This window comes from Heteronotia binoei, chromosome 1 (genome assembly GCF_032191835.1).
Source record: "Heteronotia binoei isolate CCM8104 ecotype False Entrance Well chromosome 1, APGP_CSIRO_Hbin_v1, whole genome shotgun sequence".
Lineage (NCBI taxonomy): Eukaryota > Metazoa > Chordata > Lepidosauria > Squamata > Gekkonidae > Heteronotia > Heteronotia binoei.
Genome location: NC_083223.1, coordinates 100,891,723 through 100,917,742, shown reverse-complemented (window position 1 = coordinate 100,917,742; position 26,020 = coordinate 100,891,723). Strand labels below are relative to the sequence as shown.

The 26,020-nt window shown below is 42.7% G+C and overlaps 1 protein-coding gene across 1 annotated transcript in view; it reads right to left on the bottom strand.

Moving 5' to 3' along the window:
* The window catches only part of SLC16A10 (solute carrier family 16 member 10), a 66,020-nt gene extending 45,145 nt beyond the window's left edge, over window positions 1–20,875 (bottom strand). Inside the window, exons 1-2 of the mRNA XM_060238210.1 lie at window positions 20,409–20,875; window positions 15,612–16,373 (exon numbers count right to left, since the gene is read on the bottom strand). Of these exons, the coding sequence (XP_060094193.1) occupies window positions 15,612–16,373; window positions 20,409–20,436 (790 nt within the window). The 5' untranslated portion in view covers window positions 20,437–20,875. The remainder of the gene's footprint in view (window positions 1–15,611; window positions 16,374–20,408) is intronic.
* Window positions 20,876–26,020: the final 5,145 nt, after the last annotated feature.

The window sequence follows — 26,020 nt, the reverse complement described above, 5'->3', positions numbered from 1 at the left end:
GAGCTAGCTCACACTAGCTCAGCTTAGAGGGAACACTGCTCACAAGGCATGGGCTGTGCCACAGACAGAAACATGCGTCCCCCATGCTCTCAAAGGCTTGTCCTCTGGAAATGCAATCATGTTGGCTTGGACTGGAATTTTAAATCATGCCACCACCACCCCAGCTTGAGTGTATGTACATATGTTAAAGACTGAGAGTGAGAAAGGACATGGAAGGGGAAGAACAGTCGGTCCCTGTGATCTGGGACTCTGGGAAAGGGACATTCTTTTGACTTTCACTTTACTTTTGATGCATGTCCTCCCAATCTCTCTCTTTCTCTCTGAAAGCAAAGAACCTAGCTAAGTTTGGAAGGCAGGGGACTGAGGGGTTCTTGTCTCTTACATTCGCTGGAAGATAGGAAGCGTTCTTTGGGGGGGGGGGCGGTATAATGGCATAGAGTCCACCCTCCGAATCAGGCACCCCCCTCCAATTCTGATCTCCAGTGGAGCTGATCTCTATAGTCTGATAAATTTTGATCCCAAGTAATCTCCAGGTCCCACATGGAGGCTGGCAACCATAGCCTGGAGATCTCAAACCTTAACATTGCTACAGTTCCCAGAGCTCTTTGGATAAATTTAATTTAAATTCAATTAATTTCATTTTTTCCATTCAATTTAATAACGCAGAGACTATCAAGGCGGCTTAATTTTGCTGCAATGAGCATGCCTTTTGGGGCGAGGTGGTGTGCACTTTGCTGACAAAGCATCAAGGGGACATATTTTGTCCAACATTGCAAGCTCTATTGTGTATCTGGGGTTTTTTTTGCAACAACTCTACTTCCTTTCTAAGTAATTTGACTAAACTGACTGAACTTCTAGTAGTTAGTGCAGGAGTACTGACCTTGAAAATCAAAGGTTGAGGATTCCCTAAACATATTAAGCAGGAGATTTAGGAAGCATTCTGTGCTCATCCCCAAAACTAGGGCTTTTAAGCCACTTCAGATGACCAGTTGATTAATCTTCAGTTTATTGCCTTTTCCTGCACAACTGTGTATTAGTGAATGTTTGAGTCCAGTGGCACCTTTAAGACCAACAAAGTTTTATTCAAAGTGTGAGCTTTTGTGTGCCAAGCACACCTTGTCAGACAATAGCGTATGGAATTAGCAGACCTACATATAGAAAGTGGGCAGTGAATTAGTATGCAAAATAGTGAAAATGTTTTTAACAGATTACAACCTGGGTTCAACTGGGGGGGGGGGGGGGCACAGCAAAGACAATAAACATGTCAGACTTGGAGATTGACATGCCATTAGTTTTCTTAACTGGAAATAGTAAAAAAAAAATAGTGTCTGTTGTAATGCTCCATTGGTCTCCTCTCAAGCATGGGTAAAACATCTTTTTCTTAGAAGTTTGTCAGAAAATTGGCCTGGAAACACTTTCTGTTCCAGCAGCTTCCCAAGGCTGGACTCTGTAGGACTTGAACCGGGGGATTGGGGTGGAGGAGAGGAGGACAGGAGCACTGAAGAGTGCTTGGTGGCCGTGCTGGGGGGGGGGGGTGCAAATAGGTAGCCTCACCTAGGGTGCCAAAAAGCCTGGCACTGGCCCTGTTCTTACTACCCTTGCCCAGAGCCTGGAACTGCTTCAAAATGATAGTTGTGTTTTCAGATGCAAGCAGCAATTAACTGAGTTACATTAAAAGCGTAGTTACCAAGGTTAATAAGATTTTTATATGACAGTATTTACATAAGTAAGATCATCACCTTCAGGCTACTCGCTATATCCTGGCTCTAATTCAGACTAGCTAGTACATCTATTAAAATTCTTACATGAAGATGATTCTTAGCTAATGAGCTCAGCTAATGACCCACAGTTGAGTATGGGTAAGGGGAATACACCACAATTTTTGTTTATTTTTAAACAAACAGATATGAAACTAGAAAGCGAAAGAGTACACACAGTTTTTTTTCTTTTTTTACAAAGTCAAGTGGACCCCTCAGGAGGGAAGGTGGCATAGAAGCTAAAGAGGGTCAGTACTTGCAAGGGAAATCACCACAGAAGACTCTGCAGAAGAAGACTATGGTAAACCACCTCTGCTTCTCACTTGTTTTCAAAGCCGCTTGCTGGTGTTGCAGTAAGTCAGCTGCAACATGACAGCATTTTATACATGTGTGCTCCTTATAGAGACTAGGATAAATTGAGCCGTTACTGGAGGGAGGGAGCCCACTTTGCTGCCACATGCTACCTGTAGCTCCAGATACCAAGGTGGCTGTGTCTCTGTTTTCATCTGTGAAATACTGGAGGCATAGCTTTATTCCTCAGTACAAATTGTCCTGCATGTTTTTAATGGTTCTTCACCTTGAGAGCCTTAAATGGGCAGAAAGGTGGGATATAGAAATGTTTAATTGAAATGTTTGAAAGATGCACAAGCAGGCGGCAATAGGTTTGGTCTCAATCGAAACAGCTCCCCAGTAGGGATGCCCACATACAGGTGGAACCTGGGGAGCCCGCAGAATTACAACTAATTTCCAGGTGATATAGATCAGTTTCCCTGGAGATAAAGAATACTTTGGAGGGTGGACTATGGCACTGTACTACACTGAGGTTCAGGCTTCATCCCAAAATCTCCAGGAATTTCCTTATCTGAATTTGGCAGCCCTACCCCTGCCTCCCCACTCGTGACCAGAGGACTTGGCAACCCTACTCTCCAGGCAGGCTAGGGCTGCCAATCCCCAGGTGGGGTTAGGGGATCCCCTGGTTTGGAGGGTCATCAGAAAGCGGGGGAGGAGGAAATATCTGCTGGGCACTCCATTATTCCCTGTGATGATCAATTCTCATAGGGTATAATGGAGAATTGATCTGTGGGTATCTGGGGCTCCGGGGAGGCTGTTTTTTGAGGTAGAAGCACCACATTTTCAGCATAGCATTCACCACCTCTCCCCAAAATGCTCTCCAAGTTTGAAGAAGATTGGTTCAGGGGGTCCAATTCTATGAGCCCCAGAAGAAGGTGCCCCTATCCTTCATTATTTCCAATGGAAAGAAGGTATTTAAAAGATGTGTGGTCCCTTTAAATGTGATGGCCAGAACTCCCTTTGGAGTTCAATGATGCTTGTCACAACCTTGCTGCTGGCTCCACCCCCAATGTCTCCTGGCTCCACCCCCAAAGTCTCGTGGCTCCACCCTCAAAGTCCCCAGATATTTCTTGAATTAGACTTGGCAACCCTAAGGCAGGCATTCATGGCAATGTAATATCTAACCGCATTGTAACACAAATGCATACTAATCTGACATAGGAGCCCTTGAAGTAAATGACTGGATGCAATACTTAGCGTCAAAATTAGTGTCAGCATCTCAAAGTTACCAACATCAAGGCTAGGCTTGGAGGTCTCTCAGAATTACAACTGATCTCTAAACTAGCTCCCTAGAAGAAATGACTGTTTCAGAGAATACTATGGCATCAGATCCTCACTCAGCTCCCTTCTGGTGTCTCTTCAGACTCAGGGTCTGTAAATACTTGGAGATTTGGAGGGTGGATGATAGAGTACTTAAGATGTAAGTTAACAGCCTCAGTTAGTCACATTTCTTTAATTTCTAAGAACATCCAGTGTATTCTAATGCAAACTAAAACCCAACTTCAACAAATTCAAGACAGCCCTAATCCACAGGAAGAAATGTTTTTATTTTCAAGTTACAGAAACTGGTAAGAATTCAAACTGCTGAATTTCTTTTGGAAGAGAGGCTTGTGGACCTATGCCAACTTTCCCACAATGTACAAAAATCAGTTACATATTTTAAAAGGATACAGAGATACAAAGCTCAAACTTGTGTTACCACTAACAGACTAACAAGAGCAGCTATTTCCTCTAGAATATTGGTGCAAACAAAGTTGCATACATGCCTGTGAGAACAACAGTCAGACTACTGTCTTACACTGTTCTCAAGCTTTATATTGCTTAATTGCCAGCTGGAAGGTACACAAAGTTTCTATTATGAGCTTGCAAATTTATGAATCTCTGCTCAGTTCCATAACTATTCAGCATGTTTCCATTCTACTGCTCCTTCACTTTTTGTGTTACCTTTGTGAATCAAGTCCACAGATGCTGAATATTTCATATTTTTTTCTTATAGCTATAGCCACAATCCAGATACCCAGACCCACATTATTAGTGCATTTCTCTCTCACTCATCCACCGCCTCTTTCTAGTGCCTGTTGTATTTTTCTCCACAATGGGCTTTACTCCTAGTTTCTGCAGATTTTGAAAATCTTGTCTGGCTTGTTGTCTGTACAACTAGCCACTGGTGTTTTCTACCTTTCAGTTTTAGTGAGGGGGAAAGCATTGAGTGGATATGTACATAGATACATGCATATATATAGAACAAATTTAAATACAGTGTATATAAATATATACACACAAAAAGAACACATTCATGAGGCTGAGTACTGTTATGCAAGAACAGGTAAATCCTGATAAAAGAGAACAGTACATTCTGTTTTACTTACTTGTTTTAAATGCCCTGAGTCTCAGTAAAAAAGATAATTTGCTATAACTAATAATATACTTTTGTTAGTGTATGTCCTAATTTTATTTTGGGGACATAATAATCAAATTGCATAATCTAAAGGTATACTCAGGGTTTTTCTTTTAAGCAGGAACACAGTTCCAGGTGGCTTGGCATCAAAGGTGTGGCCTAATATGCAAATGAATTCCAAAAAAAACATAGGTATACTTAACACTGCAAGCTTATTTGTTCATGTTTATTAGTCACACCAATCAATACACCTTTTTCAAAAGGACCCTAAATTCTTATAATTTTTTCACAAGTACATGCTATTTTCTATTACATGATCAAAAATATAAAGAATTATAAAGAAGGCTTAGAAACAACCTAAATTTAAAATTATGTGTTATTTATTTAATGCACTAACAGTCTATTTCCTTAAAGCTAACTCTAGCAAGTATAAATACAACAGGCACTTGATTCCTATGCATAACCTCCACTAAAAAGTATGTGATGCCTTTTTCTCTCCTCAACAATGCTATTTTTGCTTTTACCCTCTTATTTCAGTCACTGGTCCTGGAAAGTTCCATGCTAATTATGGATTATTCAGTTGCCATGAAAAGCCAGCAAGAAGTGGTAGAACTGTCAACCTTTCCCTCTGCTTTCCAGCCAGTCAAAATCAGCCAGTACCCTGCAGAGGCAAAGCTGACAAATGGAATTAAATCCATTTGTCCCTTTCTCCTCTGTATTGCAAATTTACTGAAGAAAGATGATAAGGTTGTTTAGTAGTTTACATTAATGTAATCAATTTTCTTTTTTTATTCTATCAATTACACTGTAGCTTTTTTGCCACTTACTTGTACATGTTATACTGTGTTCTGTAATTCTGTAACAGTTTTATTCAGTGTTGGTTGTATGTTTTTGTTGTTTTTATTGCATTGTTTTAAATGCCCTGAGTCTCAGTAAGAAAAATGGACTATAAATAAATAATTTGCTATAACTAATAAATTTTTGAGAAACTGAAGAGGTTGGATTAAATTTTGTGGTAGTAATAAGTAGAGAAATTGCCATTAAAATATGAAACACTGAAGGCTGAAAAATAGGCCTGGCTCTAAAGCTAAAGAAACTTTGTCAAGGTCCAGGTTATATTAGTGCTCCACCTCATTTCTTCAGTACTGAAAAATGTACGTGCATTAAAACATTCTAGTTTGCAAGCATAATATATAGACAAAAATTATCACCATGGGGAGAATCCAACGTATAGCTTATTTTGTGAAACCTGTGGAATGACCCCAATTCTCCCCCATCCTGCTGTGGCCCATTAAGCCCATGAAGTGATGAGATATAAGGTAAGGATGTGCATTGGTAGGGTTAAACAGCAGAAATCACCCTTCCCTTCTCCTCCTACAGTAATGCTGCTCCACCAGTATGTCTCTAATACCGGAAAATAATACTTTTCTTCAAAAGTACTATTCCCCTCCTTTTTCTTTACATTGGCCTCTTCAAGCATATGACTCAATTTGTCCTTTTTTCTTCTACCTCTCATGCCCTATCCTACTAAACAACTGTCCTCAGTTGTTTCCACACACAGAGAAGCATACTTTTTGAAAAGTTGTAAGAGGATTAAAAAGCTGAATATTTGCTAGTTTTCCTAGCTCACAATTGTATGTGTCATCATTTTCATAAAGAAAGTATCAGTTCTTCACACAAGACTAATTATAACCATTGCTGCAAATACCCTGCTCAGCAATTTCATTGAATGCCCATGAGTGCTTGTATTGTGAGAAAGGGAGAAAAGTACTTCTTTCTCTACCTTCTCCATCCCATGCATAATCTTGTAAACCTCTATCACGTCACCCTGCAGTCGACGTTTCTCCAAGCTAAAGAGTCCCAAGCGTTTTAACCTTTCTTCACAGGGAAAGTGTTCCAAACCTTTAATCATTCTAGTTGCCCTTTTCTGCACTTTTTCCAATGCTATAACATCCTTTTTGTGGTGCAGTGACCAGAATTGTATACAGCATTCCAAATGAGACCGCACCATCGATTTATACAGGGCATTATGATAATGGCTGATTTGTTTTCAATTCCCTTCCTAATAATTCCCAGCATGGCGTTGGTCTTTTTTATTGCAATCGCACACTGTCTTGACATTTTCAGTGAATTATTTACCATGACCCCAAGATCTCTCTTGGTCAGTCTCTGCCAGTTCACACCCCATCAACTTGTATTTGTAGCTGGGATTCTTGGCCCCAATGCACATTTCTTTGCCCTTGGCCACACTGAACCTCATCTGCCACGTTGACGCCCACTCACCCAGCCTCAACAGATCCCTTTGGAGTTCCTCACAATCCTCTCTGGTTCTCACCACCCTGAACAATTTAGTGTCATTGCAAACTTGGCCACTTCACTGCTTACTCCAAATCATTAATGAAGTTAAAGAGCATGGGACCCAGTACTGAGCCCTGCGGCACTCCACTGCTTACCGTCCTCCACTGCGAAGACTGCCCATTTATACTCACTCTCTGCTTCCTATTAATTAGTCAGTTTTTGATCCACAAGAGGACCTGTCCTTTTACTCCATGACTCTCGAGCTTTCTAAGGAGCCTTCGATGAGGAACTTTATCAAAAGCTTTCTGGAAGTCAAGGTAAACAACATCTATTGGGTCCCCATGTTTGTTCACCCCCTGAAAGAACTGTAACAGGTTAGTGAGGCAAGATCTCCCCTTACAGAACCCATGCTGAGTCTTCCCCAATAACTTGTGTTCATCAGTGTGCCTACTCATTCTGTCCTTGATAATGATTTCTACCAACTTTCCCGGTATTGAAGTCAGACTGACTTGCCTGTAATTTCCCGAATCTCCTCTGGAACCCTTTTCAAAGATGGGGGTGACAGTTAATTACAGTTAAAACAGCAAACCAGTGTTTACAGTCATGTTTTTATATGCTTATACTCAATATGCATGTTTTTAGATAATCTTGTCTGATGAAGAGAACTCCCAAAAGCTTATACCTTAAAAATATTTCTGGTCTCTAAGGTGGTAACACACTTGAATCTAACTGTTAAGAGAATCATGCTTTTTTGGGGGGGGGGCACTGTTTAAAGTGCCTAATGTTAAGACTCAAACCCAGCATTTTATTTTTATGCCACATTATTAAGCGTATTCTTGGTTTTCAAAGTTGTGCTTTCAGCTTCAAAGGATCAATAGCCGAAGGCAGCATGCTTCCTGTCATTCCACACACACACCCTTCTGCTGCTGTTTAAATAGTACAGTCCCACAGTAATTCTGAATAGAACTGCACTCTTCATGACTTTAGTCTTACTGATCTCCCTATACTTGTGTCTCCACTTTTCTTCCATATCTTCTCTTAGAGCACTACTGTTATAGATTACATATGCTTTCTTCAGCAGGGATAAAAGCAGTTGGGGGCATTTTCAGCAGGCCAAATGCACGAGATAAGCTCCTGCTGGTTTTGGGCTTCAAACTGCAGAAGCTTTACAGATTTAAAACAACCTTTTAAAAGAATCATAGAACTTCATGCAATATGATTGAATTTACATTAAATTTGATGATTGAATTTACATTAAATTTGATGATTGAATTTACATTAAATTTGATTATTGAATTTACAGTCTAAGGAACTCATCTAAATGTTGTGTTCTTTATCACATGCTGTTACTTCAGACACTTCAGAAGTAAAAAAAACATTACAACAGCCATGCAAGAAGCCCAGCAGTTCTCTACAGCAGCAGACCTTCAAGGCCACTCAGGCTCTGAGGTGGGGGGAAAGACAAAGCTCTTTGGGATAATTCAGTTTTGCATAGTTTGTGGAAGCCATGAGAGTGAGAGTTTTCCTGGCCTCCTCAGTTGAGCCGTTCTACCTGATGGGGGCCACAAGAGAGAAGGCATGTGTAAAGCAGTTGTCATTTTTGCCTGTTTGCAGGTTAGTACCCACAATAGACCCTGCTCTGATTAGTGCAGCTGTTCTGGTGGACCGTAAGGGGAAGGGGTGGTCTTGCAGATATAAGGGTCCAAGGCCATGAAGGATTTTGCATGTGATAGCTGATATTTTAGGATTGACAGCCTCCATCCAGGTTGGGCCTGGAGATCTCCTGCTTTTACAATTGATCTCCAGCTGGCAGAGATCAACTCCCCTAGAGAAATGACTGCTTTGAAGGGTGAACTCTGGCATTTTACCATGCTGTGGCCATTCCCCTCCCCAAACCCAACCCTCAAAGTTTCCAGGTATTTTCCAACACAGACCTGGGAACCCTAAACTGGGCTCCTCAGTAGCAATGGTTAGAGAAAGCATTAATACTGTTCTGTTAGGTCTAGATCTTATACCAAGACATTCATCACAAATTCTCTATTTTCTTTATGCACACAGTCCAGTTCTAAACTGCCAAAGAACAATTATTCCTGAAGGACACATGAGATAAATTTCTTGTGCTTAATCTTACAGCTGCCAAACTGTATTGTTCACTTTTATTGGTTTTTAACTGTTGTTTTATGCTGTTTCTAAAACGTTGTTGTCTGCTCTGAGTCCCTTTGGGAAAGGGCGGAATATATATTATCTAAACAAATAAAATAAATAATAGCATTCTGCAATGACAGGAGATAATTGTGCTAAATTTAGCACAAGCCCCACCTCATCTTTATTTTTTTGTTGTTGCAAAGGTTTTTATTTTTCCAACATACGTATTGTAACAGAAAATAAAACATATCTGAAATACACAAACTGAAGAAAGACTAAACTAACTAGACAAACAATAAAACTGAAGAGTAAGGTTTAAAGCCTGCTATTTACAATAAATGACATCATTTATATTCTCATCTAATATTTCCCTTGACCTATTTCATCTATATTGGTTCTACACCATTCTTACCTACTAAATTTCATTTTCTCTCTTTCAGCCAGTCATATAGGGGTTGCCAGGTTTCTTTGCAACCCCTATATGACTGGCCTTCCTTCAGTTTGACTGATAAAAAGTTCATTTCTGCGGTTTCAAATAACTTTTGAACAAATTCCTCTCTCTTAGGTATTTTTGGAGATTTCCAATATCTTGCATACACAATTCTTGCAGCCGTGGTTGCATGTACTAAAAATCTAGCTGACAATTTAGGCATAGGGGTTTGGCATATGTTCAATAAATATAATTCCGGTAGATGTTTTATGTTTATTTTTAGCAGCAAACTATTAATTTGGATCCAATATCTCTTTGCTTTTTCACATTGCCACCACATATGGTAAAAAGACCCAACTGCCTTTTGACATTTCCAGTATCTATTAGAAGTGTTCACATATATCTTTGATAATTTTTCTGGGGTAGTATACCATCTATACAGCATCTTGTAAATATTCTCTTTAAAGATGTTTGATCTAATCATTTTAATATTCATTTTCCACAATCTTTTCCAGTCTAAGTTCTATCAAGTGCCCAATATTTTGCATCCACTCCACCATACTTTCCTTAATAATTTCATCTCCCCCACCCCATCTTTAAATGAGCACACTAGTATGTTTTCACAATGTGTACTTCAGGATCTGAAGAGGTTTATGCACATGCAGGGTTTGTCCAATTTTTACTTTTGGCAGCAACTCCTCACTGGCTGCCATATTAGTGGGTCCCTGACAGGGAACTGCCTTTGGCAGCTAACATGTACCAATGTGTGTATAAGTAGTATTTTGTAATACTTTGATCCCAATTGTAGATTCTAGAAATAGCTATATTATAAAGATTTTTAAAAGTGGAGGCTCATGGCACTATTGAACATTTCAGAATATTCACAATTCTGTCAATTGTGCAAGCTTTTAGAACTTTGATAAGAATACCTCCAACCCAAATCAGAGCAATTATCCCAAGATTACTGCTTATTAATTCACTTATCCTCTTCAGTGAACAAAAATAATGGGGATTAGGTTGCCTTCACCTTTTGTGAAGTTCATGCTCAGTTTCAACCAGACGCTTGCAGTCATCATAATTAATTATAACAGGAAGACATACTAATTGGATTAAATTATACAAGTAACCATTTCCTTTCCTTTTGGAAGCAGATGTTCACTATGCATCTCCCAAAGCAGACTAAAGTTGTACATTCTAAGTACCAGAAGCTGAAATAGATTTCTCAGCTTCCTTCTAGGTTCAAAATGATCAAAGCATATACAATGAGGGCTAGTGCCTGCTACTTAACCAGAAAAAATGTACACATTTGGAATTCAGGAGAAACCTCAATATTGTGGAGCAATTTATTTAATTAAGTTATTCTAAGATCAACTGAAGATCTTTCAAATATTGGTCATTAACAAAACTTCTAAAAAGATGTATTCATACCCATCTCCATCTAAGTCATTAGTATCCTTAACGCTATAGATCTTCTCTAACCCGAATGGTATTAAAATATTTTCGAGTCTGATACACTGACAAAATCCCAGTTTACTGACAAGCATACATTGCACTTTAAGATGGTCTGAATCAGTTTCTTCTGTTGGCTACTATTTAAGGAACCCAAAAATAAACTATAAACACAGAACTGTAAGAGACATTACTACTGGGAAGCACTGGATTTTTAAAAAGTTATCTTTTATAAGGCTCATCACCAAACTGTTTTTCTGGTTGCTATATACATGATTATTCTGAAAATCTTTTAACAAAATTTCATTTCAAGTAAGACACTGACTCAAATTTATGATGATTTTTTTTTTTTACTGTTTTGAAAAAATGTCTCAAACACCCTTGGCCTGCAATGCTTGTTTGAAATATACTCCATTGCTTCAGATTTGCTCTGAGTTTCTTCTCTAACTAGTTTTGCTCAGTTCTGAGCTTGTCATACAAGAACAAACACTGTATTGGGGTTCATTTGTCTTCTGCATACCAAGAACTTCCTGAAAACCTTGGTCCTCAGCAAGACACTTTCTACAGTTGCTCAGAATTGTTTTGATACAGCTGAGAACTATTCTTGATTGTGCTTTTAATTTAAACAAATAAGGTTATAGATGACCATTCTTTTTCAGATGTCATCCAAAACAAAAACACAAGGCTTATTCAAACAATGCTACTGCTGCACTAAGATTTTTAATGAAGATTTCAACACTAATTTGAAAAACAAATCTGTAAAACATAAGAAGATCCCTGCTGGATCTGATCGATGGTCCATCTAGTCCACCATATACTCACATACCAGTTCATCTGGACAGCCAACAACAAGGCATATAGGCTGAGCCCTTCCCCTCATGTATAGTCTCCTGGTTCTGGGATTCAGAGGATAATTCCCTCTGAACTTGGAAGTTCTAGTTAGACACCACGGCTTGTAGCCACTGATAGACATATCCTCCAAAAGTCTATCTAATTCCCCTTTAAAACTGTTTATTCCTCTGGTAGCAAAATCTACATTTTAATCACTCTCTGTCTAAAGTAATATTTGTTCCTCTCAAACCTACTGCCCATTAGTTTCACTGAATGCCCTCAAGTATTTCGGAAGAGAGAAAAATTTCTCTGTCAGCTCTCTCCACCCCATTTATAACATATATTTTGAAGACTGTGATGCATTTTTGCTGTGTTATAAATTTCAGACTGTTCTGTCTGTCACACTGTAACTGATCCACAGTGTGTGGATTAGTTACAGTGTGACAGACAGAACAGTAACAGTTGATAATACAGGAGTGTGTGGGTCACTTAAAAATATTAATTTGTGTCTGATATTTTCATTTGCGTCCGACACTTTCACATAAAAATTGCTTTATCTGTAAAAGACAAAATAAAGTGAAGTCAGATAGACCTCAGAGACCTGAAGTTCCAGTTTGGCAACCACCTGAGTTGGATTCAGCGCTTCCTCAACTAGAACTAAAGTTAAGAATCTTTACCACTTTTCCCTTCCCAATGCAGTGCTCATATAAGGTAGGAAGAGTATCTGCAAATACCACCTTCTTTATTCCCTGTGTGCCACAGATCATATTGCTCCAAAGGATCTACATTAAGAGCAAGGCTGCTAAGATCCCTCCCATTTAGGCTTCCCAATCCCCAGGTCCCAGCGGGGGATCCCCTGGTTTTACAGGCTTCCCCCCTCCCCCAGCCAGCTGGCCGGTGGGGGAAGCTCCACCCCCACAGCCATTATGCACCTCCAGGAACGATTCCCATAGGGAATGATGGGGAATTGATCCGCGGGTGTCAGGGGCTCTGGGGGGGGGCTGTTTTTTGAGGTAGAGGTGCCAAATGTTCCGTATAGCATCTAGTGCCTCTCCCCAAAATACCTCCCAAGTTTCAAAAAGATTGGACCAGGGGGTCCAATTCTATGAGCCCCAAAAGAAGGTGCCCCTATCTTTCATTATTTTCTATGGAAGGAAGGCATTCTAAAAGGTGTGCTGTCCCTTTAAATGTGATGGCCAGAACTCCCTTGGAGTTCAATTATGCTTGTCACACCCTTGCTCCTGGCTCCACCCCCAAAGTCCCCAGATATTTCTTGAATTGGACTTGGCAACCCTACTCCCATTCATGGAAGGTAGCTGCATTCCATGCCTAATAACTCTAATGACTAAATGGATCCTCTGTGGTCAGAGACAGTAATCCACTAAATAACACCATTGGGTGGGGCAGTGGGGAGAGACTTGGCCTCCACACCTTGATTATAGACATTCTATAAACATCCGGGTGGTATCCTGAGAAACAGGATCCTGGAATAGATGGATTCTAGAACAGAACTACCACAGCTGCTCTTATAATCCTTAGTTGTAATTGTAACATTTGCAAAAAGGCTGAATCCAACTCAGTGCCTTTTCAGCCCCCTCTCCCACACTCCTAAATGGGAATAATAACCTGTTTTATAGGGCTGTTCTCAAGAGCAAATAAAAACTTTCAGCCCAGCCCTGTTCATGTTTACTTGGAAGAAAACTGAATGCAATTGAGTAAAACTTACTCCCAAGAAAGCATATGGTTATAGGAAGTTTAAAATGCTATAAATAAATCAGTTGCAGTAATGGGAAATGCTGTAGTAACCCATCAAGCGTAACAGCTGATGCAGATACTCCCATTCCACTAAATAAAAAAAATTATTTCAAACCTTCCTTCGGTCCAATTATATTAAATTTACATTCTATTAGGAAAACATTGGGGGCTAATGGATAATGCAAGCTAAGTGGTGTGCATGAAAGACAGGTTAAATTCACAACCAATACTGCCTTGTTTTCAAAGAGATGCACACTGCAATGCTCATTTCTATTACATGCAGACACCCCACATGTGCTACCCTCTACTAAGGACTGAAAGTAACTTAAATTTCTTACCGGTACTGCTTCTTGGGGGGGCCTAAAGCAGGAGATACCAATGTGGCCACTATCTTATCAGTACTCTGTGCTGGCCTGTACCACATGCAACATACAACACACATGACTTTGCATAATTACTTTCCCAGGTGGAACACAACCCCATATCTGCAAATACTAGCTTGTTCCCCCACCTATAGTTTCCACAAGCACAAAGGAGAGTGATTTTCGCCAGTTTCCCTCTCCTACAGTAGCCCAAATACAAGGTGAAAAGCAGCTCTAGAGGATGGCTGGCTTCTAGGAATAGCTTGGGGGAAATCAGCAAAAACTTTCCTTACCAAACCCATGGAAATTCTAAGCAGGATCCAAGCCAATTTTAAGAAAAGGGAATACAATGCATTCTGTAACCCATAAACATCCTAGAACATTTGGAAGCAACAGGGACTGCATACATTCCTAGCAGTAATCAGAGAACTAGCAGCTTGTCTCGTCTGATGACTAAGTAATAAACTCATGTCTCCAAACAGATTCAACTCTACCCTTTCAAATACAGGACTTGCTCTGTGTCCTTAAATTGGACTTTCTGGCTAAAAGGAAAAACCAAACTCTGGGGGGGAAATTGGGGAGGAAAACAAGACTGAATAAGTGATAGATGGGACCTAAATAGAACTTGGATGTTCAAGAGTAAACTTTAATTGTAGGTATATTTTGGGGGGAAGGAGATTGCTTGCTCAGCTCTCACCTCTGCTTTGGGGTTGTGGTTTTTTTTGTGATTTTGGGCAAGTCACGGTTTTCTCAGCTTTACTAGTAAACTGTATATAATAAGATGAACCCTCAAATGTTATTTAAATCAACTAGACATAACCGTAAGACAACCCCCAATTTTTCTGATTTTTGGAAAAATTTGAGTAAATGTAGTATTTTCTATAAAATAGACACTATGATGCAACAACAGAGAGATAATTGGCAGTATGATACTTGGAGCTCAGAACCCACGTCTGCCATGCTGTGGTTCTGGTCATGACAACAGCCCTGCTGGACCATCTAGTTTCACACAGTGGCCACAGTTGCCCTGGACTGGAGGACCAGCTAATTCTAAGCCAAACAAGTTACTTGCTTCTTCCTAGTTTAACATTCTGTAGCCAAGTAACTGCCTCTGGGGAACTGACAAAAAGGACATGAAGATTACAGACTTCTTCAGTATCACTTACTCAGAAGTATACTTCCCCTAAACAGGAAAGCTTGTTTCTGTTATCATGGCTAGTAAAAAGGGCTTCCATGGTGGAGAAGACAAGAAACAGCGAGAGTGGAAGGGAAAACGAAATGCAAGTGGCTTGGCAGGTTGAGTGGTCTCAAAGCACAGGAGTACTAGCTGATGCTGCCTTCTAGTGTCTCTCCCCACACCTTCCATAACTGAGTCATATCGCCTTTCTCTTGTGTAAGAAAGGGCACCCTGCTCCATTCCTTCATTCAAAAAATGAATATCAAATATTGTTATAGGTATCTATTAAGCAGCTCATAATAAAGCCAAAGCCCCAGTACATGCCATATCAAGGTAAAAACAATGGCACAAAACCCAACGAAAGCCCACAGCAGCGACAATGTTTCTCTTCTCCACGTTCCCATATTCAACCCCAAAAGCCCTCGGAAAGAGCTGGGGGCTCCTGAAGACCATCCTAGAGGAAAGCCCCGATTTCGCTGCCTGCTTTTGGAAAGCATGGGGAGGGCCTGAAGGCCTGAGGAAGTGTGCAGCGGGGAAACATCCGGAACCGAAGCAGCACTGCGTGAGTTGAGGCTCAGCATCAGACCGGGACGAGACTGCCCCAGCCCGCGCGCCCAGCTCGTGAAACAGCCGCAGCCACCTTCTCCCGCTGCCTCACCTGTCCGGAACACCAGCTGCTTGTCGGCGGGGTCTCCGAACTCGGCCAGCATGGACTTGAAGAGGACGCCGCACGAGTTCTGGATGCCGAAGACGGCCCCGTTGCACCACATGGACGCCAGCATGACCAGCCAGCCCCAGCCGCCCTCGGGAGGCGTCAGCTCCGCCGCCTCCCGCTCCTCGCTCTCGCCCTCACTGCCCGGGGGCTTCAGCGCAGGCTCCGCCGCTGTCAGGAGGGACTCCCCGGCCCCCTTCTGAGAAGCAGCAGACGCCTCCGGCGGCGCGCGGTAGTCCCCGTTCTCCCCGCCGCCCGCCACCTCTTCGTAAGTGGGCAGGGCAGAGTCGCCGCCGGGCCCCAGCTCCTCGCTGACGGGAGACATGCCGGCGACGGGTCCCTCCAGCGCCCGAGACTGCCGCTCGCCTCGCCTCGCCCTCCCTAGCTCCGCCGCCGGTGCCAAGCGACCATTTCCCGCGAAAACAGAAGCGGCGCTCCGGGACAGGGGCGGCGGTGGCTGCCTTGCTACGCCGCCTCCTGACGAGTGGCAAGCCGGCCCCTGAGGCTGCGAGACGCTCCCCGCGCTCCGCCAGGTTGTTTTAAAAGGTGTGGCCGCCCGAGACACGCGCTCTCCGCCCCGCCTCCTTCGCTCCCCCTCGCGGAGACTCCTCACTGGCCAGCAGGCGGCGAAGCGCCACCCTCGGGCTGTGCAAGAAGTCGCGGCGGGGGAGGAGGCGGAGAAGCGCCCCGTTCCAGCGCTGCAGGGAACTGAAGGCAAGTTCGCCGTGCGGCCGAGAGGCAAGGCGCGTGGGTGAGCGGGGGCGCGCGCGTTCCCAGTAAGGCGGCAGGCAGGCAGTTGAGCGGCTTCCTCCTGAGGTCGCAGGGAGATCGCTTATCGGGAAGGGAGACGATCTTTCCCCCACTCCCTGCGCTGCGATTGGCAATAGAGTCGGAAGAATGTTCCCTTGCGTCCCGCACATATTTCAAGATGACCGTGGGCATGGGCAGGATGGCTGCCCGAGTTCCCTTTAACAAAATCCTCCTACCGCATCGACCCGAGGGGTGACGCAACACTGGGACCCTCCGCGGCTGCAAACAGCCAGAGCGGGCGGGACAGGGGTGTGTGTCTTGCCTGTGATGTCAGCAGCCGCCTAAGTTTGCTAAGAATGCAGGCAAAAGGACAAACTGTTCTCCAGAGCTAGCTGGTTATGTTAGGAACAGGTGCACCTCCTGGGGGGGGGGGGGCAGTGTAGTGGCCAGGTTTGCAGATGACACAGAATTATTCAGCACGTGGTGAAAACTACACCAAAGCTGACTGTGAGGATTTCCACAAACTGGGGGAGTGCGTGAAAATGTGGCAAATGTGGTTCAGTTATGGTAAGTATAAAGTGATGCACATTGGGACAAAAAAATCCCAGCTTCAAGTGTAGGCTAATGGAGTCTGAACTGAGAGGGGAAGATCTTGGTATTGTATTGTCAAACTCCATGTTAAGGATTATTAGGAAACAGAGTTAAAATAAAATGGCCAGTATTATAATCCCCTGTGTAGATATATGTTGTAGCCTCGTTTGGACTTGTCTGTACAGTTCTGGTCAACCTATCTAAAGAAAGAAAGACAGAGCTGGAAAAAGCACAGAGAAGGGTGACCAAGATTATTAGAGGACTGGAGCATCTTCCCTATGAGAAAAGGCTGAAGAATTTCGGACTTTTCAGTTTAGACAAGAGACAGCTAAGGGGAACAAAGTTGGAGTCCAGTGGCACCTTTAAGACCAACAGAGTTTTGTTCATAATAGATGTAAGAGGTTTATAAAACTATGCATGGGGTGGAGAGTGCTAACAAAGAAAAAACTTCCTCCTCTCCCAAAATACTAGAACTCAAGGGTATCCAATTAAGCTGATGGATAAAATGAAATACTTCTTTATACAGAAAGTGATTAAAATGTGGAATTCATTGCCAGAGGGTGAAAGAACAAGTGGGGGCATTTCTGGAGTGTGACCTGTGGCTCAGGCCTCCTCCGTGGCCCAGAACATCTTCTATCATTTTGGCATTTCAGCTGTAGATATTCCTTTAAACCTGTGGTGATCCATGCTCTGATAGTCTCATTCAGGTTAGATGACAGTGTTTTTAATGCCTCTTTGTAAAGTGTAGAAACTTCCTTCAAGTGGCAGCCCAATTTCTGTCAGGAATGTGACTGCTGAAATATTTACATAGGCTGCCTATCAGGCACAATTCAAAGTGCTTGTTTGTACCTTTATTATCTGTACCTCTGTCAGTATCTTCTTTCCAGAACTTGGTTTTGGTTTATCCTGTTGATCTGGCTTCAATTCTGTGCATTTAAATTAGTTTTGTGGGTCTTTTAACATTACATTACTTGCAGGAGTTGGTTTACAGTTTGTGGTGGATTTTTCCGTTGTGACATTGCCATTCATTCTTGGGTTGTATATTGAATTTTCTGATTTGATATTTGTTGGGCTTCCACAACATTGTGGGATTCTCTGGTTTGATATTGGCTTTGATTCTTTGGTTGTACATTAGTTGTGGTAGGCTTGCCTTATTGTCCTATGCATCTAGTAGGATTGCCCAGTTCTTAATTGGTTCTTTGGGTTTGTTGGTTCTGTCTGCTTTGAGAGACTTTTGGCCAGGGATTGTTTTGCTTGCTGTTGTGTCTTTGGCTATTATTTGCCCTGGAGAAAGCATGAAATTCCCCCTCCATAGGAAACAATGGAGGATGGCTTGAGGCACCTTGTTCAGGGGCCCATAGAATTTAACCTTAGTCCAATTCACTTGAAACTTGGGGGTTGCCACTGTGGCCGGACCTGCCTGTCCCGCATTGGTCTTGTCAGCCACCAGTGAGCCTGCAGCAGACGTGGACTATTGCACCCTTCTTAAATCTTCGTTCGCGAAGCCAAGCCAAGAGAGAATGTTGGTGCAATTTGCTCAAAAAGCAGCCCCTCCAAATCCTGAGATTCCCCATAGGGAACAATGGAGCCAAATAATATTGGAATGAGGGGGGGGGGAATCCTGGAAAGGGCCTCTTTCCCCTGCCTTTTACTGGTTGGTTTTTACTGAGAAAACCAAGGTTGGTTGCCTAGCAGTTCCCCAATGGCACAATCCTCATCTGTCCTAGGGCTGGCAGTGGACAGGGGCTAGGAGTGGAGTCAGCCAATACCACACAAATGCTCTTGAGTGATGTTTGATGGCCCAATGGTTGATGCAATGTACACCACAGCCAATAGGAGAGCTGGACTGGGCCAATTCCAAAGGGCTTTTATATAGATATAAGATACATAAATGGGCTAAGGATTACTGCTTGATTTAAAATCTTGCTGCATTGTAGCCTCTGTTGCAGCCCAGAGATAAAAGAAAACAAATAAACCTCAAGTTCTGGTCCTTATAAATTTGCCTCTAGTCTACAGGTCTTTTTACACTTTATGCTATTATGTATTTTCTACTATGCAGCTTATGTTAATGTTGTATATATACAGGCCTCAGATTCAGTGGGAGCTCACAGGAGCGCAGCTTCTGAACCTTTCTGAGAGTTCCATCTCCTCCTTCTGAGAGTTCTACCTCCTTGTCCATTGAATAGTATGTACAGCTGCAAAACAATCCCTGGATGAGCTCCACCACCTATTTTTCTACAAAATGACCCCTGTGTGTGTGTGTATTCTAATTTAGGTAGAAAATTAAAACACAATTACAGATGTCTTTTTGGTCTTTTGCAGCACAAATCTAAGGGGGGGCTGAAAGTACTGACCCTTATGCCAGCGTGTCTCCAAGATATTGTAATAGCCCATTACGATGGTGCAGGGCACTAGTGTCTCTCCATGACTCTCAGGTGCCAGTGGCTCTCAGTGATTGTCTGTTGGTGCAATTGAGTTGTAGACCCCTGTGCCAGCGTGGTTGTAGGCAGAGTTAGTTGGCTCCCTGAGCCCTTTCAGCCTGGGAATGCCCCACCAGAGGTGGGAAGTTACATCAACAAAAAACATGGTGTGGCCAATAGGCAACTATTGAACTGAAAAATCAAGTACCCCCCACTATTGTTGCCATGCCCACTGGGCCCAAAGGAACTCAGGACCTACTACAGGCTTGACCAATCATGTCCCTCCCACTCTCTGGCACTCTGTTGTGGCCCCCTCCATCCTCCAAAAGCTTCAGCCAGGACATCTTAATAGGTAGGGCAAGAGGCACAGGATTCTGTCTCAGATTCTGTCTGCTGTGCAGACTTAGAGCAAGCAATGAGGCACTTTGGTGGTGAAAAAAGCACAGAAAGGGTATTTAGCACTACAGGGCAAGCACTTTGCACTAACACCCAACAAGGACAGCAAAGTCCATACTCTGTGGCTGACCTGCTCCATTTCAGAACCCTAACAGGTACCCCACCTTTGTAGGCTTGACCCAAAGGGGCAGCCACATACTGACAGGTGAGCAAGGGGAAGGTTCCCAAACCTGCTCCCCATTTTCCTCGCTTGAGGCTGGGTACTGTCATGGCACCTCCCACATTCAAGCCCTGCAGTGAGTTCATGCAGGGGCAACAAAAGCCATGGCCTCACAGCACCATGCCCCCCTGACATGCCACAAGAAAAGATCCCAGGAAAGTTTCCCAGGAGAACTTGGGGGAAGGAACGTTTGCAGCCTAACACTGGGCTGTAAGCTCTGTTATTTGTCTGTTTCCCACCCTCAGATGGGGTAGGGAGGGACTGGAGCAGGTAGGGGGGTGCATTTTTGGTGGTTTTCTTGGGGAGGTTTGGCAGCTGCTCCATTGTATGTGATGAACCAGCTTGCTAGGCAACCCTTTGACTCACTTTCTTGCAGGATCAGAGCCTTGAGCATCAGCTACTGTGGATGTTTGCCAGAAATCCCTGAGATGACTGTAATTCAGATGGTACCATCATGTGCCTCAAATGGAGTTCATGGCAAAGCCCCCCGCCCCGAGACTGCATTTACAGACTCTATAAGGACAATACATCCATGACTGAGCCCAGCATGGCACTCATGCCCAGTTGTCATGGCTGCACATATCTCTGTTTTTAATTCCTGCAGGTGAAGATTCAACAGGAAGACTTGTTGGTATGGCTTATCCCACCTACCTCCCAATCACTCAGTCTGCTATCCCACCCCTCCTCTTGGAGTGGCACCTGGCCAGCCCTGCAATGCCATCCCACTTAGATGCATGCCATGGATCCTCAGTCCTCCTTCCAGGGAGGCAGCAAATGGAGTCTTCACACCTTGCCATGGTTTTCAGTTCAATAAAGTCTGTGTCATGCCACAACTGTGTCTCTGTCTGATTTTGACTACATGCCAGGAACTCCACCCCCTCCCTGCTCCAGTCCCTCCCTACCCCATCTGTGTCTCCCCCCCCCCCCGAGGGCTGCTCAATGACTTATCTAGGAGCAAGAGCTTTCAGGTGCCTTGGCCTGCCCCTCTCCACCCTCTGCCTGAGATGAGACTCCACTCCCTTGCCACATGGATGGTTTGGCAGGTGCCACTGTTTGTAGTCCTCCACCAAACATAACAGGGGCCCAGCAGTATCTCCAGTGCTGACTGAGCAGCAGGTTACCTCTCTCATCTTGTGGGCTGCTGTGTGAAAGGGGAGAGCCAGAGGGTGGTTTGGGTGAATGTACCAGCTTGGTGCAGTGATTAGTGTGAGAGTCTATATCTGGGAGACCTAGATTCTGATCTCTACTTGTAGCCTTGGGCCAGCCTAACCAACCTCACAGAGTTGTGAGCATAAAACAGAGTAGAAGGGAATGATGGGAAGCCACGTGATTCCCATGAGGGAGAAAGTTGAGAAATAAATAGAGTGGATGAATGTTCTTAACTATGTGTCTGTTTTAGGTAGTGGGGGCCTCTGTCACCCAGGGAGAAGACATCTGTGAAGATATCACTAAGGGGGCAGGGGACCAAAGGGGTGCCTGGAGTCAACGGCTGGAGGGAGTCAATGTAGCAGGCAGACTCAATGTCTTTTGAGGGGGGGGGTGAAGAGGGCACTTGGGGTAGTGCAGGAGTGCCCTCAGCTGTGTGGCTGGGCTGCTGGGAAGCATACCCACTGGGGAGCAATGGATACTTTCAATGCATAGGGTGGCAACAACAGCTCCCCTTCTGTTCTTCAGGGACCCTGTGCTGTGTGTGGACATTGAGGCAGCTGCAGATGCATTCCTCACGCCACTAAATGAAAAATCCTGGCTATGGGCTATTTTTCCTGAACATTGCTTTTTTTGAGCTTCTACTCAATGTTTGCCCTTGTGGATTTTATTTTTATAATTCTTTAGTGACTAATACTTTCCAGTCAGATATGTGCAAAGCACCAGTGGTATACTGTTCCCACTACCAGACATCAGATAAATTTGTTTCAATCTATTGCTGGTTCTAATTTTCTAAAGACTAGAATAAAAACTGCTTTGCTGTCAGCTAATAGTACGGTGAGATGTACTGGCTATCATGCATGGTGACATTCTAGTTTTAGGGCAAAACTTTATGGTTTGAGCAGAATTTTATCACAGAGTTTTGCCTAAAAACTAGAGCGCTGCCACAAAAAGATGTCACTTCTGGGTGACATCATGATGCATTTAGGGCATTTGTGGGTGGGGTTTTCCCCTGGAGCCCACAAAACCCTACTGGACTTCCCCAATGCTCTTTCTTCAGTTGTGTGCCTGTGTTGGGCCTGACAAGCTCTGAGGCTGCTGCTAGTGCATTTCCAGGCATGACTTCACCCTTGCTCATTTCCCCATAGCCTCTTGTTGGACTGCCTGTCTTAGCAGTGCCTGAACAAGGCTGTTCCTTGCTGGAGTCTCACCTGGATCAAGTGAGTGTGGGGGTGGAGTGGCTATCTCTAGGACAATTAGAAGTATGGATGAAAGCAAAATGGTTACCTTTGGTAAGTGTTCTTCCCTATATTCGCATACTAATAATTGCTTCTGGTGACCTTATCTTGTACAATGTTTGATCTCTTTTTCCCTGAAGGATTGGGTGGATTCAGATCTTGCAGGCTGACTGCATCAAAAGAATGGGAATGTTTTAGGAGATTTATTTTATTATTGTTTGTGTTAAGCATTTATATCCTGTCCTTCAACTAGAAAAAGTGTTCCCAGGATAGCTAATCATATACAAAACCAATTTCAATGTAGATATAGCAACAACATATCAATTAGTGTTAAAACAGCAGCAGGAGATACATATTTTGCATTTATATATTAAGAAAATTAACATTGGCAGCTACAATATCATTGGTATGAAGCAAAAAACAACCCCCACATAAAATACTTCTCTTCTTGGATTGAACAATCTAATGACAAGAGGCCTGTCTGGAGCAGACAGCCTGCCATCTGTTGCCATCAAGTTATGCCATATTTTGGACTGCATGAGGAATTGACATCAGGCCACCTATGTTATTCCAGACTGATATTGGAGCGTTGCAAATGTTCTGTGTGTGCAGCCGTACTGTATGTAGCTATTTGACCTTGGCCCTCAAAAAATGTTAGGGAACTTTGGTTAAGGTTGAGCTGACAGGAAGTCACACAGGACTTATGGGAACAATCCTAAACAGGCCTATGTGGAAGTAAATGCCATGTTATTCCATGCGAGAAAGACAAAACAACTGTGCCCACAAAACAAACCTTATAATTGGCTTAGAAAATGTTTCTCTTAAATAAAGATAACAGCATTTAAAAACATTCCTATAGTTTCATAGTATGTTCACAAACTTTTGGCTATACCATCAAGAGTAAGTTATGAGCACTCAAAAAAGTGGCCTTTCTAAACTGTACATTATAGCCAAAGGCTTTTATAGGATGAGTTTATGTTAGCTTGTTTTGTACTTGTGTGTGTGACTTAAGTGCTGTCAAGTCACTTCTGACTTGTGACCCTGTGAATTGATGACCTCCAAAACACAGGTCTTACACACTGAGAGCTGTGGATCCCTTGATTATCAATCCATCTCATGTTAAGTCTTCTTTTCCTACTGCTTTCAGCTTTAATGCTAGAAAAACTTTTTCTAGCATTATTATCTTTAGGGGCAGCGCTGGGGGTTTTGCTGCTTCAGGACACCCCCATGCCTGCGCCCCTCCAGCTGTGTCCCCCATGGGGGTCAGAGTGGATCCTAAGTGAGCAAAAGGGGTGGCAGGCCTGCTCTGCCTCGCGCTGGGAGCGAGGCCATGCTGCCTGTTTCATACATTCAGGTCTCAGGCGAGTGAAAGGGGTGGTGGGGCTGCTCTGCCTCACTCCAAGGCTGACTCCCCTGCAAGAGGAGACAGCTTTGGAGTGCGGCTGCTGTCCTCCGAGCCCGGCTGAGAAGCTGAACTTAGAGGAGAACACACACTGGTGCGCAGTCCCAGCGGAGCAGTGGGAGGGGACACCTGAAGGTGCCTTGTAAGCAAGGTGGTGCCCCAGGCAGCTGCCTGCCTCATCTACTCCTACATAATGGCCACGATTGTCTTTTCCAGTGATTCTGTCTTCGCATCATATGATCAAAGTATAATAGCCTCAGTTTAGTCCTTTTGGCTTCTTGGGATTCAGGCTTAGTTTGATCTGGAACCTACTTATTTGTCTTTTTCGCAGTCCATGGTATCAGTAAAACTCTCCTCCAACACCACATTTCAAATAAATCAACTCCTTCCTGTCAACTTTCTTCATTGTCCAACTTTCACACCCATACATAGTAATAAGGGACTTTATGGCATGAAAACCTTGATCTTGGTTGCCAGAGACATGTAAGAATCGTTTTAACTCCTTCATGGCTGCCCTTCCCAATCTCAGTTTCCTTCTCTTTTCTTGGATGCAGTCTCCCTTTTGGTTGATGATGGAGCTAAGCAATAGAAGATATTTAACCATTTCAGTTTCTTCATTGTCAACCTTAAAGCTGTGTAATTCCCCAGTAGGCATTACTTTTGTCTTATTTATGTTAAACTACAATCCTGCTTTTGGGACAGGAGTCATTTTGGATCTTCATTATTTTCTGCCAGTAAGGTGATGTCATCTGCCTGTCTCAAATTGTTAATGTTTTTCCATCAGATTTCATTCATAGAATCATAGAATCCTCCTTCATCTAATTAGAATCCAGATTTCCTTATATGTTCTGCATATAGATTAAAGCAATAGGGGGATAAAATACATCCTTGACAACTAGAAACCATTCTGTTTCTCCATATTCTGTTCTAACAGTAGCCTCTTGTCCAGAGTTCAGGTTGTGCATCAAAACAGTCAGCTGCTATGGCACACCTTTTTCTTTTAAAACCAATCATAATTTTTCATCATCCATGAAGTCAAAATATTTGATGTAATCTATGAAAGACATGCTGATTTTCTTCTGAAATTCTCTCATATATACTTAAGTAACCAATGTAAATTTGTAATATGATCTCTAGTGCCTTTTCCTTTTCTGAACCCAGCTTGAACATCTGGCATTTCTCATTCCATACAGTCATCGTTGTAAGATTTTGAGTATCACTTTACTCAAGTGAGAAATTAACACAATGGTTCGATAATTGCTGCAGTCTTTGATGTCTCCTTTTTTCGGAATTGGAATGTAAATTGAGCATCCAGGCTAAAGACCATTGCTTTGTTTTCCATAATTTGTTGGCATATTCTTATTAAGATTTTGATGTTCTCCATTTCTGTAGCTTGTAATAGCTCTATTGATACACCATCTACTCCTGGTGATTTGTTATTCCCAATTGCTATCAGTGCTGTTTTCACTTTACTTTCTAAAATTGTAGGTTCTTCTTCAAAAAATTCTTCTTTGAAAGAATCTGTCATCCTTTCACCTCTACTATATAGCTCTTAAGTATATTGTTCCCATTAACCTTTTAGCATGCCTAACTATGCTTTAAGCTTTCTTTTGACTTCTTGAATCTTGTGGAACAGATTACTTATGGTGCAAAAAATACGGTACTTTTTTTTACATGCTTATGAATAACAAAGCAACTGTCTTCTCTGATGAAGTGTGCTTCAATTCCTTAGTCACTCTGAACTCTAAGCATCTTTTTAAGAACTGTGGGCAAACATACAGAACTTATAGAAGACACTATTTCTGCCATAGTTCAAGCTCTTTATATCCCAAAAGCCTAAGAGTTAAAAAGAAAACAAAGGAAGGGGAGAAAATACAGAAAGGACAAGAAGCCCAACATCATTTATAAGCTTGCTTTTGAAATATCCCCTCAAATAATTTTTATTTTGTAATTTTTGAAATATTAATTACAAAAACCATAATTATTTACAAGATAAGTATTTGGTCCTAATTCAAGTACACAGAAAGAAGGATAAATTTTAAGGTACAAGAATTGTATGGTAAGTCAAGTACTTATAAAATCAAAATTAGATCTTTGTCTTTTCTTATAATAGCATTTAATTTATGTTTCTCAGTAGGGGCAAACATTTTGCTGCTAGTTAATGAGTGACCTCCTGCTGCTGAGCAGCTTGA